The 19,882-nt window shown below is 39.3% G+C and overlaps 1 protein-coding gene across 1 annotated transcript in view; it reads right to left on the bottom strand.

Annotated features, from left to right (window-relative positions):
- Positions 1–368: 368 nt before the first annotated feature.
- The window catches only part of LOC131875829 (receptor-like protein 34), a 68,611-nt gene continuing 49,097 nt past the window's right edge, over positions 369–19,882 (bottom strand). Inside the window, exon 4 of the mRNA XM_059220515.1 lies at positions 369–434. Coding sequence (XP_059076498.1) covers positions 369–434 — 66 coding nt within the window. The remainder of the gene's footprint in view (positions 435–19,882) is intronic.

Raw genomic sequence — 19,882 nt, 5'->3', positions numbered from 1 at the left:
AACTTTCTATAGGCTTGGACATACTCGCAGCTACCCTTGGCAGTCGTGTAGTGCAGCAACCACCCTCGGCCATCGCGACCTGTAGTAGCATCGATGACTTCCCTCCCGTCGGCTTTGGACATGCCTCCCACCACCACCGCCAACCCCCAACGACAGCACCGCCACTAGCAATTGGACCTTGACAACCACACCACTACCGGTAGCAACCCGACCCTTTGCTCTAGCAGCCATCATCATTCCTCCGGCAACCGCTTTCCATCCATCGATAGTTTTCTAGCTGCTACCTACTTGACCTTCGACGATCATCAACAAGGCCCACCTCCACCCAACACATAGATAGCCACCTGCCACCTCTACCTACCTCGTCACTAGTAGGTCCAGTCACCTGCTATGTCAGCAGATCTACCTGCCACATCACCAGCAGGTCCTGTCACCTACCACATCGGCAGATCTGCCCAGTTAGCACCACCTGGCATTTTTTTGCACAGTCAACATTTTTTCAAAAAAATTTTAGACCCCTCTCCATTGAGCAGTTTGGATTTTTGAGTCAACTTTGGAGGCTCATAACTTGGTCAATTATGCTCCTTTTTGGTACTTTTGTTTTTTATTTGGGCTAGTTTTTCATGCTCTTCGTAGTGGTATGGTTAGTTTTTTATTTTGGTGCACAAGTTTTTTGGAATTTTTGGATTCTTTCAGTTGTACATGTCCAATCCTCAAATTTGCAACTTCAAAGGATTCATTTGAGCTCATATGATCTCCTTTTTAGGTGCCATTTTTTTTAAAGTGCGTATTTTTTTGTCTACTTTCATAATCTATGATCGATTTTCAGAGATTTTGAGTGGAGATTGTACTTTCAGATATTGGTCTTATTTGGCCTAATTGGTACTTGTAATTTGATTGGATCTTAGTTTATATATCTTTCATTATTAGTTTGAGTCTCTTTCGGCCTTATTGAGGCAGTTGTAAAATTGAAATCTGAAGTCCACTTTGCCATTTTTTGCAAGTGGCCCATTGTACACACACTAAGTATAAAGTGCCAAATCGTCACTTTTGGGGGGTTGTCTTGTGTGATTGTGCCTCTCTTTCCTTGTGCTCTTTCATTTTTTTTGAAATGAGTCCTCATAAATTTCCACCTTTAACTCCACATAATTATGCATCATGGAAAATTAAAGTATGGAGCAAATTAATGGAAAAAGGTCTCACGCATTACATAGATGGAACAATAGCAGCACCACCCGATCCTAAGGCTGATCCTAATGCTCAGTTAGAATGGATCACTAAGAATTGCATGGCTCTTGGAACTTTGTGTAAGTATGTATCAGATGACCTCATCTTTCATATTGAGAAGTGTACTACAATCAAAGATTCTTGGGATATATTTCAAAAATTGTATAGCCAAGTTGATGAAATCAGAGGTTACAAGATTAACAATGAGCTCACCAAATTGGATCCCAAGAGTTTTGATACAATCCAAGATTATGTCACCAAAGAAAATGAGCTAAGAGCAAAGCTTAAAAATTGTGGAATTGACAAAAAGGATGCTTAGTTGATATTCAACTTGTTGGACAAGCTTGCACCAGAATATGTAGCATTTGTGTCTAGCTTCCAAACTCATTGTTTGACTGTGGGGAGTTCCTACATTATGCCTTCATTTGATGCTTTCACAGAAATGTTGATATTGGAACAATATAAGTTGTTGAACATGGGGCTTCTCAAGTATTCAAAGTCCAAGGCTTTGGTGGCTAATCAAGGGAGTCAAGGGAGTCAAGGCAAAGATTCCAACAAGAAGAAGAAACAATCTAAGTCAAAGCCACAATAGGAAAAATGGCAATCATCCTCTTCCAAAAGGGGACTCCACCTAAGAAGGATAAACCAACTTGTGCATATTGCAAGAAGTATGGTCATGATGAGCATCGATGCCACACCAAGCAAATTGATGAGTTGACAAATCTTCTTAAGAAAAACAACATCAACTTTCCATCTGCCTACACAAAGAAGGATTCATCTCCTTCCTCTTCCTCACAGTCTATGGGAAAAGGGAAAGCATTTTTGTTTATAATAGGTTCTTCATGATAGTGGATACTTGACTCGGGTGCCTCTTATCACATGGGTTCTACAAAGGAGGAATTTTCTTCATTGGAGCCATGTAAAGAACCACACATTTACATAGGTCATGATACACAAGTAGAGGTTGAAGGGAAAGTTTTAGTTGACATGGATGATGGAACATTTGAGAATGTTATTTATGTTCCTAACTTGTCTACCAGCTTTCTCTCTATCTACCAAATCACTCACTATTGGAATGGGAAAAAGGTTGAGTTTACACCTGATTCAGTTGTGGTAAAGGAACTTGATAGTGATGCCTTGGTAGCAGTGGGACAAGTCAATGACAACTCAAGGCTTTATTCATTCTCCCACTTTGTGCCAAGTTCTCATTCTAGGGCCTTGCTTATTCATTCAAATTCAAAAAGTAAGCTATGGCATGAGTGATTTGGTCACCTCAACTACCTCTATCTTTAGTAGCTTAGCACTAAAGACATGGTCATAGGTCTACCTTGAATTAGTTTTTCAGAGGGTGTATGTTTAGGTTGTTCCATGGGCAAGTGTCCCGAGGAGAAGGTTGATAAGAGGAAAGCTTGGAGAGCTTTGAAAGTTCTTCAACTTGTTCACAATGATGTAGTAGGTCCATTTCTAGCACCTTCATTTAGTAAGGCCTGCTATGTCCTCACCTTCATTGATGACTACTCCCTCTTCACTTGGGTCTACTTTCTCATTCATAAGAGTGAAGTATTTGATAAATTTTAGGACTTCAAGACTTGTGTGGAGAAGCAATCCGGTAAGGTGGTCAAGATTCTTTGTACAGATAATGGAAGGGAATATGTGAACAAGAGACTTAAGGATTTTTGTACATTTGAGGGGATTTATCTTCAACATTTTATTGCATACACTCCATAACAGAACGGAGTTGTAGAACGCAAGAATAGAACTCTCAAAGAAATGGCTAGTTGTATGATACATGGATGTTCTCTTGATCTTGCCTTGTGGGCAGAGGCTATCAGTTGTGCCACACACATCCAGAATTGGGTTCCTCACAAAGCTTTGCAAGGTATTAATCCTTTTGAGGCTTGGGTTGGTAGGAAATAGATTGTGAGACATTTTAGAGTCTTTGGGTGTCTAGCATGGGCTTGCATACCTCTGTAGAAATGAAAGGAATTGGAATCTCAGAGTTGGCCTTTCATATTTGTTGGATATTCTGAGGGTGTTAAGGCATATAGATTGATGGATCCTGAGACACATGAGGTGTTTATTGAGAGGAGTGTTCGCATTGAGGAAAGATCTCCTAGCTTAGCCTCTTTACCTCCTCCACCTTCCTCCATTGTGGGTAGTGATGCTAGTGATTCAGATGATGAGACTCCTTCAACTCCAACTCGCAGGGTTACACCTCTGCAGGGTCCACTTGTAGTTGAGGAGCCTTGTTCTCCACCTCCACCCAGACCTCGTTGGGATCAATAGACACTTGATTCCATGTGTTCTCTTTTTGGGGATCCTTCAAATACATAGAGGACTCCATCACAACATCAGGATCTTCCACATGCATTCATTACTACCGCTTCCAATCCACAGAGATTTTGGGAAGCATCTAGGGTTACTGAGTGAGACCACACTATGGAGGAAGAGTATAGTTCCTTGATGAGGAACAACACATGGGATTTAGTCCATCTCCCTAAGGGGAGAAACATGGTTCGATGTAAGTGGATCTATCAGACCAAGTATGCAGTGGATGGTAGTATGGATAAGTATAACGCTTGACTTGTTGCGAAAGCTTTCTCTTAGGTTCTAGGTGTTGACTATACTGAGACCTTTGCACCCATAGCCAAGATGAACTCCATTCGCTTGACACTTGCTATTGTTGCAGCTCATGGTTGGGTTGTACATCGGATGGATGTGAAGAGTTCTTTTTTTCATGGGGATCTTGATGAGGAGATTTATATGGAGAAGCCACATGGTTTCATCTAGAATACTTACTTGGTTTGTAGACTAAGGAAATCTCTCTATGGCCTTAAGTAGGCCCCCAAGGCTTGGTACACCAAGATGGATTCCTTTCTTCTCTCAGCAGGGTTCACTAGGTGTCAATCCAATCTGAATGTCTATATTTTGTGATAGGATGACTCCCACTTGATACTTGTGCTTTATGTTGATGATTTGATCATTACAAGGAGCACCACATCCATCATTACTAGTGTCAAATCTGCTTTGCATGACATATTTTCTATGACTGACTTGGGTCTTTTGCACTATTTTCTTGGGATAGAGATTTCACAGTCATCTTCTGGGATCGCTCTTTCGCAACCCAAGTATGCTCTTGATCTTCTTTCACACTTTCATATGGCTGATTGTAAGTCTGCCCTGACTCCCTTTCTTTCAGGAGTCAAGCTTGAGGCTCAATGTTCTTCTCCACCAACTGATGCCACATTGTATCATCAGCTTGTGGTTAGTCTCATCTACTTGACTTACACACACCCTGATATTTCATTTGTAGTTGGCATGGTTTCCCGCTTCATGCAGGAACCACATGAGCTTCATTGGAAAGCCACCAAACACATCCTTCATTACCTCTAGGGTAGACATCACTATGGGATTCACTATGCAACAGGCATAGGACTTTGCTTGGTTGGTTACATAGACTCCGAGTGGGCTGGCAATCTTGATGATCATAAGTCTACTTCAGGTTACAGTTTTCACCTTGGTTCAGGCCCCATTTGTTGGAAGAGAAAGAAGCAACATGCTATTGCTCTCTCTTCAACTGAGGCTGAGTATCGAGGAGTTGTTAACGCAGTGACTAAGACCATTTGGCTTCAATAGATTCTCACAAAGTTTGGGTTCACCACTTCACGACCAATAATTCTACATTGTGACAGTCAGAGTGCTATTGCAATCTCGAAGAACCCGGTCCAACACCAATAGACCAAACACATCGAGATCCATATGCACTATATCTAAGAGTTGATTCAGGAGCAGGTCATTGATTTGCAGTATTGTCCCATAGCGGAGTAGGTTGCAAACATATTCAACAAACCTTTCATCGAGAGTAAGTTCTAGCATTTGCGAGCTCTCTTGGGGGTGTGGGATATCTCACTAGGGGGGATCAGCTGACTTCTCCTTCCTCTCTTATGGGGGGGACTTTTTCCTCTTTGAGGTTTTGTCCTTATTCTTTGAGAGTCTTTTGTACATTAATCTCTCTTTTGGGGGGCTGTTTTTTCCCATTGGGTTTCCTCCCTTTCTCCGTTTCTAAGAGATTGTATTACATAGTTTTGCTTGCATTTTCATTTTGTACATGGGTACCTATCATGGCCTAGTAGCTGGGACCCATCTTGCATTGTTGAATTGAGTCTTCATTCCCCTAAGTTGCACTTAAGGGAGGGTGTTGGTGTAAATAAATATTCATTATGGATATTATTACACTTAAGTTAACTTAGGATAATGCATCTCTTCTTAGTTTGGATTTGTGACACTTAGGGAAGTGTGCACATAGGGATATAGCTTGTAGGAGAAATTCCACCTTTTGTGGTTTTACTTTGTTGTTACACTCCACATTCGGTGGGTCATCCACCTCTTGTGGAATACTATATTATTTCTCCTACCTATCCCTAGTATTTCTTACCTACCCTTGTTTCTCATTAAGCCACATGTCATTATTGTGTGCTCGTACATCCATATGGCCTTGTCTATATAAGCAAGCCTATATTCATTGTATTGGTTAATTCAGTTGATCATTTGCATATTGATGAGAATACAATTTGTTCTTGTCATTCTTTTGTCTCTCTTTTATACTTTTCATTGTGCCCTTGATCTTGGCAAAATATCACATGAATTGATGCACTATTCCAATCTATCTATATGCTAATGGTTGAAATAAAAGATCTATTTGGTGATAGTGAAACACTATTCTACTCTATGAAATTTGATGTGAGATAGTTTGACAATGTGATATTTAATTTTGTTTGAATCTGAGTATGTTTCAATGGATGATATGTCTAATTAATGATCTGAAAAATGCAAAAGACATAATTTCAAGAAGCTATCTTTGCCCTAAGATCTAGACATCAAGTGTATGTTTGAGGATTTGAATAAAACCCAAGTTTCCATGGGTATATAAAAAAAGACACACTAAGCAGTTATATCCTAAGGAAATTTGGCTTCACTATTATTTCTCAACCTACATCTTGGTACCCTTTCAACTCACACACCCATGTCACTCTCTAAAGGGTGCTCATGTTTTTGCCTTTGCGAGAGCTAGTGGAATCTTGTTAGGAGACTTGCAATAAGTACTCAAAAGGGGAGTTCACACATACACTCAAGAGGGATATATGGTGAGTGTCTTCAAGAGAGATCATTCCCCCTCCTTGCATTGAGAGAATAAAAGTATTTGAATGTTCAAACCGGGTAGCTTCTAGCTAAAAAGAGGTACTATTAAGGGCATCCGTTTGGCGTGTTGGGATATAAACTGAATTAAGAGGTCTCCCAGCCTTGAGAATCAATGTTTGATATACTTGAAGGTACAAAGGAGAGCTATTCCCAAGCACTACCATTGATATTGATTTTTATTGAAATCACTTTTATTTTAGAGTGGAATAGATGAACTTTGTGTTAGTCATTCCCACTTGGGTCATTCCCCTCTCACCCGACCTTATGGGCTACTCGGTATAGTAGGCCCGCTAAAGATATTGCACTAATGAAATGAAAGAACAATGAGTCTATCTTTCTGATCAGCCAATGAAGGGGAGAGCATACTCACCTATCGTCTCAAGCACATAAGACATGGTGTTAATTGATCCCCTAGTTATACTATGTGCCTAACTTAAACAAAAGAAAGTGCAATAATCCCACTAATGCAAACCATTCATTAATCGAAGGGATTATGAACTATATAAATAAATCCTTAGATTTATTTACAAGTGGAAGAATAAAGGTTAATTAATTAAATTACTTCACATTTAATTAATTATCTCTAGATCGATTTTAGCTGGTATATACAATAGGAAATAGGACTTAGTTATTTTAGGCCATAAGCAGAAAGCCACCTTGAGCCCTTTTGCTATAGAGCTACCATTGTGGGTAGCAACCATAGAGAAAATGTCTAGGACATTGACCCTAGAAAGGGTTGCATACCCACCAAATAATTTACATTAAACATAGGGGTTAGTGCAGGATCATGGGTGGCCAAAAAGTGGTGATGTGAAAAAAATAGCCTTCTCCACTCACCTAAAAATGCGAAAATCCATGTTGACTTTTTGCTTGGCCTGGGTGTCAGTACACCTTGGCATGGTAATTACGTAAGCAAATCGGATATCAGATAAAATCAAATATCCGATAATAAAGGATATCCGATTTTTATTTATAATTTTAAATTCAAAAATATATTATATAGTATATAATGTAATATTATTGTAGACACTTAAAAATAATTATTTTTTAATTCCTCACATAATTAATTAATTAATTATGTTAATTAAAATCCTTCTCAATATTAATTAAATATAATTAATATTGTCACTATAGCATATGATTAATATAATTAATAAATCAATCCCTTTCTTTATTCTTCTAAAAAATCAAATCCTCACAAATCTTCCTCTTAGCTAATTAATTTCAATTAATTAGTTAACTTACATGATTCCTACAAATCATCTTCTTAATTCATCATTAACCTAATAAATTCTTCTAGAAACTCCCTAAACTCACTTAACATTATTCTTTTAGTCAAATTCTCCTACAAATATAAATCCCACCTAACATTTCCTCTAATTCCCCTCCTAATGAGTCATTAATGGCTAATCATCATGATTAGCCACAAAGTCAACTCTTTGTCCTTTCATCCAGCCACTAGCTTTAAATGCTCTTTTTCTAGATGAATGTAAGATTTTCGAAATCTTACATTCCTCTAGGCATTTCCCTCTCCCAAGGAATTTTTAATTCCTTTTTATTCTTCTAATCCCCATAATATCCATTTTTGGAGAATTTTTAATTCCTCCAATGCATCTTGTAGGGTGTGGAGATACGAAATGCCTTTAAGGCATATTTCTTGGTCTCCACACCCTCTCTTGGACCTTGTGTGACCTCACAAGTAAATCTTAGCCCTTCATCTCGAATTCATCCTAGCCATCCATTTTCTTCTCCTCTTCCTATAAAATAGGGTTCCATCCCTTCATTCAAAACATCTTGAAATTTAGTAAGCTTATGCTGCCCTTTTGAGCCCAGGAAATCATCTTGGCAATTTGATCATCTCATCCTTATCATTCATCCTTATCATTTGTGCACAATATTGGAGAGCCATCCACATCCAGCAATCAAAGGAGCACATCAAGTGGAGCATTATCAAGGGGCGCCTTCACTTCATCAAGCTCAATCCAAAGGAGAAGGTAAAATAGCTAGGTGAAATGGTCTTTTTATGATATTTTAGCATTCTGCATGTTTATTTCGTTATGTTTTGATCAGTTTACCTTTTAAGACTATTTTTTCCCTCTTCATTTTGGCACGCCCGGTGGGACTCACATCCCTGAGAACTAATGTTGTTGTTTTTTTTTAAAGATTTTTATGAGTTGTGAGAAGCAGGTTCCAGAATAGCACGATTGCAGAAATAAATATATATATATATATATATATATCTTTTTCGCAGGTTCTAGAATCATGGCTCTGCATTTCTGCATGATAGCTCCTCCTTATTCTGTGTTGTTTCTTTCTTTTTTTTTTCTGTTTCTATTGCAGCACGACAACTCTGTTATCTGATTGGTTATTTGATTTGTTGTCTATTCTATTTTAGTATAATCTGTACGAAAGTAGGAGAGTATGCTCTTGTCTATATAGACAATCAGAAATCCAGACTTTTCACTTTTCTATTCTATTTAGCATGACTGTATGCTCTGACTGCAGGAAAGTGTGAAAATAGGAGAGTATGCTTTTGTCTATCTAGACAATCAGAAATCCGGACCTTTGACACTTTTCTATCTATGTAGTGCTACTGTCTGCTTTGTTAATCTGTCTAAAAATTGTAGGCGTTAACTGTAGTCTGCATTTAATTTATTTATTTCCTGTTATCTGCTTTGTTTAAATATAATCTGTCCGCCCACAGGAAAGTGTGAAAGTAGGAGAGTATGCTCTTGTCTATCTGGACAATCAGAAATCCGGACCGTTGACATTTTTATTTTATTCTGTTTAGTGCGACAATTTGCTCTATTAAATCTAGGGTTTCTGTCTGCTCTTTTAAATATAGGGTTTCTGTTTTGTTAAATCTAGGGTTTCTATCTACTCTGTTAAATATAGAGTTTTTGTTTTGTTAAATTTAGGGTTTCTGTTTTATTAAATTTAGGGTTTCTGTTCCGTTAAATCTAAAAAAAAGTAAATTTTTTTCTATTTTTTCGCTATATCTTCTTTATCTTGACTCTATTTCCCTTCAAACTTCACCATATTCTCTACATTGCCATTTTCCACATTTTCTTCCTTGGAGGCCTTATCTCAAAAATCTAGTTTTTGAAGCCCAAAATCCCATATTTCTCTATTTTTAGGGTTTGCCATAACTTCTTCCCTTTTCATCCAATCACCTCCAAATTTTTCCAATATTATCCATCTTCAACTTTTGCTTCTTTGTCCCTCTTGGACAAATTTTCCCATTCCTTCATCTCTCCTCCAAAATCCCCATTTTTTTCACTTGCGTATCCCTTAGAAAGTGGTAAAAACCTAATCAAACCCCATTTACCCATCAAAGCTTTCTTCAAATCCACATTTGTCATTAGTAAAAAAGTTTTTATTCATATTTTTCTATTTATTCCCAAAAAATAAAAAAAATTAATATTTTTGTCATTTTGTTGATTTTTTGCAGGACGCTTGTTGAAGACTATTTTGTCCAAACTACTAATCAAGTTGTTTTGCAGGACGCTTTTTGAAGACTCCATTTTTCAAACTACTAATCAAGTGGTTTTGCAGGTTGCCTAGCTGATTCAACCAAATATTGTGCATTTATTTAAATTAGGCACCTAGATATTAATTAAAATGGAATGAACCATTTTCTTATGTGTCTTTAAGAAAAGCGTAAAGGTAGGAAAGTATGCTCTTGTCTTATTAGACGATCAGAAATCCAAACCCTCCAACCTTTTCTTGTTTGATTGTGTGTTTATCTCTAGCGGGCCTGCCCTCCCAACTTGCTCTTTGAGAAGGTAAGAGGGGAATGACCCAAGTGAGTACACCCGGACCTAGGGTTCCCAACTCACTATAATAAATAGGCCATTGACTACGAAAGGGTTAATGGTTGGGGCTATATGAGAGTTCACTCTCACATTGGGTGCTTAGTAGGATCCTAGAGATCTCAATCATGCTTGTGTGACTACTAAGTTCTTGGTGCTTCGTTGGGCTATAGGCTTCAATTGCGCTTGCACAACTTCGAAGGGTAGCTCCTAACGGGAAGACTTACTAAACACCTTGTTCATAGTGGCCAAAAACCCTCTAGTCATTGGTGCAGGAGGTCGGACCTCTGAAGCAGCCCATATTCTTACGACCCTTAGTAGAGACACAAAGTTCGCCATGAGGAGTTTTAATGGGAATTGATGCTTGGCTGCCCCGAGAAGTGAGTGTCGTGGAGGGGAGCCAGTGGGGTCAAGCATCTAAGTGTTCGCTCTGGGTAAGCATAGATGGGAAACCAATTGGGATTCAATGACTATTGTCCTTGCCAGCCTTAAGAATGTTGTATATGAGCATGAGTGTCTTTGAGATAATATGCATTTAATCATTGTGTTTGCTTTGTTTGATACATACTTGCCAAGAGTAGACTAAAAACACATCACTATCCCCAAAAAACTTTGCAAAAATATTTGTCAAGACACAAACAAATTGTCCAAGTTATTACCCACACCAAGTTCAAAATCGTGTCAAAACTCCATCCGTCCCATTTTTCATAAGCCTAAGAGAGAAGCTAAGAGTTTATCCTCTACGTCAACATTCAAGTTTGTCCCTTGAAACACCTACTATCATCCAAATCAGGGTGGTCATATCCCTTCATACAACTTGCCATTTAAATATATCCTTCATGTTCATGCCAAAGACAACCTAGTCATCAAGTTTTCTTCTAAACCATCACTACCATACCTTCTTCATCAATCATCCTCAAATTTCTTAAGTTCTTTCATCCACAAATTTCTTAAATCCTTTCATCACAAATTTCTTAAGTCCTTTCATCCTCAAATTTCTTAAGTCCTTTCATCCTCAAATTTCTTAAGTCTTTTCATCATAAATTTCTTAAGTCCTTTCATCCTCAAATTTCTTAAGTCCTTTCATCACAAATTTCTTAAGTTCTTTCATCCACAAATTTCTTAAGTCCTTTCATCACAAATTTCTTAAGTCCTTTCATCACAAATTTCTTAATTATTTTCATCCTCAAATTTCTTAAGTCCTTTCATCACAAATTTCTTAAGTCCTTTCATCCTCAAACTTCTTAAGTCCTTTCATTCTCAAATTTCTTAAGTCCTTTCATCACAAGTTTCTAAAATCCTTCCATCACAAATTTTCTAAGTCATTTCATCACATTTTTCCTAAGTCTTTTCATCACAAATATCGTGTATGGTCGCAACTCGATCCCAAAAGAAAAAGATGGCTAATCAACAATATGGCATGCCAGACATTGGTGTCCTATATGAAGATCCCATGCAAGATCATACACAAAGTGGGCAACCAAGCGATCAAGATCAAAGCCAAAATCTTGACATGGTTAACCAAGATGAACTTTGTCTGGAAGAGCAAACTTTCCTAGCGGATTCTTATAACCAAGAGATGATAGAAAAGTTTATTAAACACAATCCTACTGCACTTCTGAAAACTCTTCTTGAACATGGAGCTCAACTTCCACCTGAATTTAATAGATTCACTCTCATCCAACAACCACAAGGAGACCTCGCTCTCACACAAAGTGCTGCACCTACTATTCAAACTCAATCAATTGCAGCCCCATCAATCATCCAAGCCCAATCAATGCCACTCGCGACACCTCCCACCACGATCTCCATCCCACCTTCTTCCTCCTTACCATCCATACCACTATCAAATCCAATCTCATCCATTCTCTAACAAACTTCTATACCACCTCCTTCTATTCAACCACATATTTCTATTCCACAAACTTCCCTTTCTCCCAACAATGTCGCAAATTTTATCTAGACCGCATTCAATTCCGTCACAACAGTTGGCGGATCACAACCATCACACAAACCCCAGCAACATCGGTCATCACATCCCACGTTCCCACTTCCTCATCATATCAATATATTGGTGGTGGTGCACCTTCTTTAGTTCATCCAATGCTTGGGGCAGATACAATTCATCAATATCAAAGTCCACAACAAGACCTCATCAAAGAAATTCAAGACATGAAAGAAAAGACTAATAAAAGGAAAGCTTACTCATTTGAAGAGTTTTGACCTTGTCCTTATGACCCATCTATATCAGTTGCACCATATCCCCCAGGATTTGAGATCCCTAAATTCACCAAGTATGAAGGCAAAGGAGACCCCCACGACCATGTCCGCGAATTCCACATCTTATGCCAAGAAGTCTCCTATAGTGACCTTTATCTTCACAGACTCTTTCCCAAGAGTCTCACGGGAGATGCCTTGGCATGGTTCTCATCTTTACCATGAGGTTCCATTGTCTCTTTTCCAAACTTGGCAGAAAAATTTGTGGCCCACTATGCATACAACTTGGGTAATGATGTTTCTATGATGGACCTATGTAATACAAAACAAAGGCCTGGAGAAACCTTGGCCAATTTCCTACAAAGATGGCGACAGCTTATCAAAAAATTCTAGTGGGACATGCCAGAACAACATCAAATTGAACTATTTCAAAAGAACTTGGTGCCTGAACTTTCAAGACCTTTAATATCTCAATGTATCAAATCCTTCCAAAAATTGACCGATAAGGGCCTCACCCTCGAACATGTCTTGTTGGAGGAAGGAACCTTGAAACATTACCAGAAGTCATCACAAAGTTCTTCCTCTTATCATAACGACAAGCCAAAATTCTGGTCTAAAAATAAAAACATGGTCAATGATGGTGTAACTGATGTGAAGCGGGTCCAAACTGTGGCCACTCCCCCAAAATCCACCACCAATATTCATCAATTCAACAATCAAAATAATTCAAGTCAATCTCAAAAACCTCACAACAATGTCTCAATCCAAGGACGACCACCCCGATTGAATAACAGGACTCCAAGAGATTTCACTCCTCTTGCTGAGCCTATTGAAGTGGTGTTTCAAAAACTTGTCCAAGCAGGTATAGTGGTTTTTCCAATCACTCACCCGTTTGATCCCAATCAACCTAAACCAAGATGGTATAATGAAAATGAGTATTGTGAATACCATCGTATCAAGGGACATGATACACAAAAGTGTATGAAACTGAAGATCTACATACAAGATCTCATTGATAGAGGTGAGATTGAGGTAGCAAATGCAAAACCTAGTAATAACAATGACAAACTCAAAATGTACCAAGAACCCTTCCCAAAGCATGATAAAAGAAAAGGCTCATCATCTAACATAATGGATTATGACTATGCTAATCATGTAACCGGTTTTGATTTTTTAATAAGTCGCATTGAACCTGCAGACAATCATGTCAATGTCATAACCATCCAAGGAGTTAATCCTCCTTCTTCCCAAAGTAGACCAAACCCGACTAGAATAGTCATTCAAGGTGCCACGCCTTCCACCTCCCATTTCCAGAATGACTGTAATGCAACTACACGTCGAGGAAGAGTCACCATCCAAGGAGTTCCTCCCCTACCAAACCCTCCACCCATGTCTTCCACCCGCCGATATGACCTCCTTGATCAACTTGGGAAGACACCCGCGCAGATCTCCATTTTGGAACTTCTCAAGACTTCTCCAGTCCATAAAGAAATTTTGGAACAAGCCCTTCTCCAATCACGCGTTCCTGATAACATCAATGCCATCCAATTTCAAACCCTCATTGGAAACCTTGTTGCCCAACAACACATTGTATTTAACTCCAAAGATGCTCCCGCAGATGAGGACCATAACAAACCTTTGCACATCGAAGCTCTCATCCACAATCACAAGGTCAAACGAATCCTGATAGACAGTGGATCTGGACTTAATCTGTGTACATACAAATTGATAAAAAAATTGGGACTTTCTGAGGATCTGATAGACACATCAGGAAGGATCACAATAAAGGCATATGATGATGCAGAAAGAATTTCAAAGGGCGTGATCACCTTACCTCTTCAAGTGGGCCCCATTACAATTGAAACCCCTTGCCAAGTACTAGATCTTGATCTCCCCTACAACATTCTCCTCGGGAGGCCATGGATTCATTCCTTGCAGGCTGTACCCTCCACCTATCACCAATGCATCAAATTCCCCTATAATGGAAGAGTGATCACTATCAAAGGTAATCCCCAACCTTTTCAATATTGCAAACTATTAGAGGGGAAGCATCCATATCATTGCCCACTAAATAGACCTTCGCCAACGCTTCCATCTGACACATCAAATGTTGCCTCCACATCATCCCAACCAAATAATCAAATCAAGATCTTGGATAATGGCTATGGAGAATACAAATTGGAGGACGTCTTATTAATAGGAAACCTCCCTCTCTCTCCTAAGTCATTTGGCAAACCAAAAGAGCTAAAAAAAGACCCGAAACCAGTCATGCAATGCCAAAGCACCACCTTCCAGCAATGGGGCCCACTTGATAATGAGAACCTTGAAGCAGATATCTTTTCATGGCTGTACCAGGAAGAGGACGATGATCCAACAAGAATATCCAAAGAAATGTATCCAAAAGCATTTGCCATAGTTGAAAAAATGGGTTACAAAGGACACGGTCTAGGACAAGAGGAGAAAGGAAGAAAAGCACCCATAAATCCTATCTCCTACAGATACAACAGAGGCTTGGGGTACACCCCGGTGCCTAAGATTACTATCGCTGGTGCCCCTTCTAGTCCTTCTTTGGATATCGAAAGCGCTGATGAAGAGGAATTCCATGAAATGCCTTATGAATACGAGAAAGATACCTTCTTCGATGCTTACATCAATACCATCACCCCCGTAACCCCTCCCACTTCACATGAGCTACATCTTGTCCATCCTAAACTCATTGACTGGGGCCAACGAGACAAACCCAATTTAGATATCTGCGTCAATGATAATGCTCTCATTGCTCTCCTAACAATGCAAAATATGGAAGATGGTAATAGAATTGAGGGTATTCAACTACACGAAAAGGGATACTTTGGTAGTCAAGTCAATGCCCTTATCCACAAAAAAGATAATAAAAGAAAAAGATATGATTTCCTAGGTGAACACCTCCCTGAGGTGCCTTTGGATGAACAAGAAATAAAAACAAAGGACATACTTGAAAGTGAAAACCTGGAAAAGGCACTTGATGATGAGGGATTTGACCTCCCTACCATTGGTTACCTTCCACAAGACAAATCAAATTTGTTGATAGAAGAAACAGACAGCATCAACATGGGCACTGAAGTCATTCCAAAAAATGTGCTCATTGCCAAATCCCTCACCGAAATTGAGAAACAAGACTTCATCAACTTCCTTACAGAGGTTAAAATCAATTTTGCATGGTCCTATTCCGATATGCCAGGGTTGGATCCTGCCTTGGTGGTTCACAATCTCACTGTTCGCCCAGATGCAAAACCTATAAAACAAAAACTCCGCAAAATGCACCCGCATATTGCTCTCTTGGTCAAGGCAGAACTTCAAAAGTTGTTAGATGCAGAATTTATCAAACCCATAGACTATGCTGAATGGGTCTCCAACATTGTGCCTATCGGCAAACCTACTGGGGGCATCCGCATTTGCACAGATTTCTGAGATCTAAATATAGCTTGTCCTAAAGACGATTTCCCACTTCCAAACATAGATATGATTGTGGATCTTACAATAGGACATGAAATGCTATCGCTAATGGATGGGTTTTTTGGATACAACCAAATCAAGATAGGAGATGAGGATTAGCATAAAACTGCATTCACAACACCATGGGGTACTTTCTGTTACCGGGTCATGCCTTTTGGCCTTAAAAATGCTGGAGCTACATATCAACGGGCAATGACAACAATTTTTCATGACCTCTTACACAAAATTATGGAGGACTATGTGGATGATCTATTAGGCAAATCCAAGACAAGACAAGAGCACATCCCTATTCTAAAACAGATCTTCGAAAGATTGGAAAAATACAAGCTGCACCTAAATCCTAAAAAGTGTGTGTTTGGCATCACATTGGGAAAACTACTAGGATTCATTGTTTCCCGCAGAGGCATTGAGGTTGATCCCACAAAAGTAAAAGCTATTATGGAAATGCCTCCGCCGAAAACTCTCAGACAACTATGCAGTCTCCAGGAAAAACTCCAGTCTATCAGGCGTTTCATTTCACAGCTAGCCGACAAGTGCCATCCATTTGCACATTTGTTACGTAAAGACACAAAATTCAAATGGGATTGCCTCTGTCAAAAGGCCTTTGAAAAATTAAAAGAATATCTAGCATCACCTCCAGTTTTGATGCCACCTACCCCTGGAAAACCCCTTATTTTGTACATATGTGCTACTACAATGGCATTGGGGGCATTGCTAGCGCAAACAGATAATCAAGGGAAGGAACACGCCATTTACTACATTAGTCAGATGCTAGTAGGATATGAACTCAACTACACCCCCATTGAAAGAGCATGTTTGGAATTAGTATTCAGCACACAAAAACTACGACACTATATGCTAAACAACAAGACAAAATTAATTGCTAAAATTGATCCACTTAAATATCTCCTGTCAAAAGCTGCTCTCATTGGCAGAACGGCTAAATGGGTCATGCTCTTAAGCGAGTTTGACATTGAATATGTAGATAGAAAGGCAATCAAGGGAAAAGTCATTGTAGATCAACTGGCTGAAGCTCCACTTCCAGGCGACCATCCTCTTCTCACAAAATTACTAGATGAGTTCATTATGACTGTTACCACATCCTCCACATGGAAATTGTATTTTGATGGCTCCTACACTCAAAATGGATCGGGGGCAGGGATATTATTGGTCACACCTCAAGGAGATGGCATCCCCAAATCATACAAGATAGCCTTTGCATGTACTAATAACATAGCAGAATACGAGGCCCTCATCACAGGTTTACGCTTGGCTATTCATTGGAAAATAAAGGAATTACAAGTCTATGGCGATTCCCAGCTCATCATAAAATAAGTCAATGATGAATACCAGACAAAAGATGATAAACTCCTTCCCTACCATACCATGGTTGAAGATATTAAGCAACATTTCATAGCAAAAGTTTGATCAAATTCCATGAACAAATAATAGGGCTGCAGATGTAATGGCCACCATTGGCTCCCTCCTTCAAATGCCAGCACATAGTCAAAAGTGCGAGTTCTTGGTCGAGCAATTGTTTATACTGGCATACAACCTACCAGAATCTAAAATGGTGTGTGTTCTCGTTGGTCTAGAGTCCCCTTGGTACCAAGAAACCTTTTCTTTCCTCAAAGACAACACCATTCCCCCACATCTCACCAAAACCCAACAACAAACTTTCATCCGCCGATGTGCCCGTTACATCATCCTTGTAGACACCTTGTTCAGAAGGCATTTTGATGGTTCCCTCCTAAGGTGTTTAGATAAACAAGAAGCCGAATGGGCATTACGCGAAGTACATGAGGGCATCTGTGGTGCACACTCAAGTGGACTCACATTGGCTAAAAAAATTTTGCGAACAGGATACTATTGGCCTAAAATGGAAGAAGATGCATACAACTATGTGAAGAAATGCATCCCTTGCCAGCAACATGGTGACAAGATTCATGCACCATCTCAAGAATTGTAGCCATTCATTACACCATGGCCCTTCTCACAGTGGGGGCTCGATCTCATTGGGAAAATCCACCCTTCATCTTCCAATAGACATAAATTCATTATCACCACCACCGAATACTTCACCAAGTGGGTAGAGGCTATCCCTCTTACTTTCACCACTCGCAAGAAAATATCCAAATTCATCTTGAATTACCTAATCTGCCGATATGGCATCCCAAAAGTTATCATCACAGATAATGGTAAACAATTTAAAAACCAGGATGTCAAAGAACTCTGCCAAAAATTCAACATCCAACACCGCTTCTCCACTCCATATTATCCCCAAGGCAATGGCCAAGCTGAGGCTTCTAATAAAACCCTAATAAAAATCCTCAAAAAGATAGTCAATGAAGCGGGCCGTGATTGGCACCTCCAAATCCATCCTGCATTGTGGGCCTACCGCACCTCCATCCGCACTCCCACAGGCGCCACTCCTTATTCCCTAGTATTTGGTTCTGAACCTATCCTTCCCCTTGAAATCAAGATCCCCTCTCTAAGGGTATCACTGCAAAACATCCTACCAGAGGACGAAAACAAAATTGCCCGCTCACAAGAGCTAGAATTGTTAGATGAAAGGCGCCTCAAGGCCTTGAATCATCTCCGAGTATATCAAAACCGTCTGTGCATGAGTTATCATAAAAAAGTCAGAACCTGAGAATTCCAAGTTGGTGATCTTGTCCTCATGGAGAATCAAAAAAATCTACAAGAACAAGAAAAGAAAGGCAAGTTTGAGCCTAACTGGCTTGGACCATATGTAATCACAACAAAATATGGATCAGGAGCTTATCAGTTGGCTACTCCTGAAGGCGATCCTTTGGATGATCCAATGAATATCATGCACCTCAAAAGGTTTTATGCTTAGTCCTCAGAAAGTCTTAAATTGTCAAAAATAAAAATAAAAAAATCACAAAAGAAAAAAAGAAAGAAAAAAAATTTGTGGCGCTATGGGCAAGTATCTTGGTGAAAACCTCTGTGCGGGTGCCAAGGTAAATAACCAGATCCACTGTCTATCAGGTCGATACTACAAATCATCTGCCATCCAGCCCACCCATGCACAACATTCCTTCTTTTCCGCCTCCCAATAAAACATGCGTATGATGATGAGTCTCCGCCTAAGTCATGAACAAGAAATGTCCCAGTGAAACTGAGCTTTCATGTCTCTGTATAAGCTTCAAGAAGTCTTGAGAAACAATCCCAAGTCCATCCTAGTTCTACTCTTGGCAAGAGGTATCATTTGGTCACAAGGAAGAGACTTGTTAGATTTTGTTAGATTTTTTTTTTTTTCATATAGGCTTGCATCTTTTGCCCTACAAATGCAACTATTTATGACTGCCTGGGTTCTTCCATATCTAGGTATGTTCTGATAGGTGCATACTGGGGCATATTTCATAGTATGGCATGTTTGGATCCTTCTTGTATAAACCGGCGGCCTGGTACTAGTGTTTATCAACACTTACCTTCTCGTATACAAGAGGCATCGGTGTGTTTGAGGGTTTCCTTGCACAAACCCACAAATTTGTATTAGTGTTTCTTAACACTTGCATTGTTGTGTGCAAGAAATTCCCGTTTGTCTATAGAGTCAGTCCATGCCCTGGGTTTCTCATGGCATCCTGATTTCTATAAGCAGTGGTGCAAGTCACTCAGGGCAACATCAAACTAGGTTGGCTCTCCACATTTGTTGTGCACAAAATCTCACCATCATTCCATCAAATCCTAAACTCAATAATCTCAGGGAGTTTTCAATTGCCCTCATTTTCCTTCGTGGTCTCGCATCTCTTATTCTTCTTTCCAAATACCTCACGACTACTTCATATATCTTCCTCATTTATCCCTTCCACCCTAATTTTTCTTCCTCTATTTTTTTTTTCCTCACATAATCAATTCTGATTCTAATCATATCTTATACAAGATGAATCCTTCCTAAAACTAGACGT

The sequence above is a fragment of the Cryptomeria japonica genome, chromosome 5 (assembly GCF_030272615.1).
Source record: "Cryptomeria japonica chromosome 5, Sugi_1.0, whole genome shotgun sequence".
In the NCBI taxonomy this organism is placed as follows: domain Eukaryota; kingdom Viridiplantae; phylum Streptophyta; class Pinopsida; order Cupressales; family Cupressaceae; genus Cryptomeria; species Cryptomeria japonica.
The sequence above is the reverse complement of the archived record's forward strand: the minus strand, read 5'-3'. Positions and strand labels throughout refer to the sequence as shown.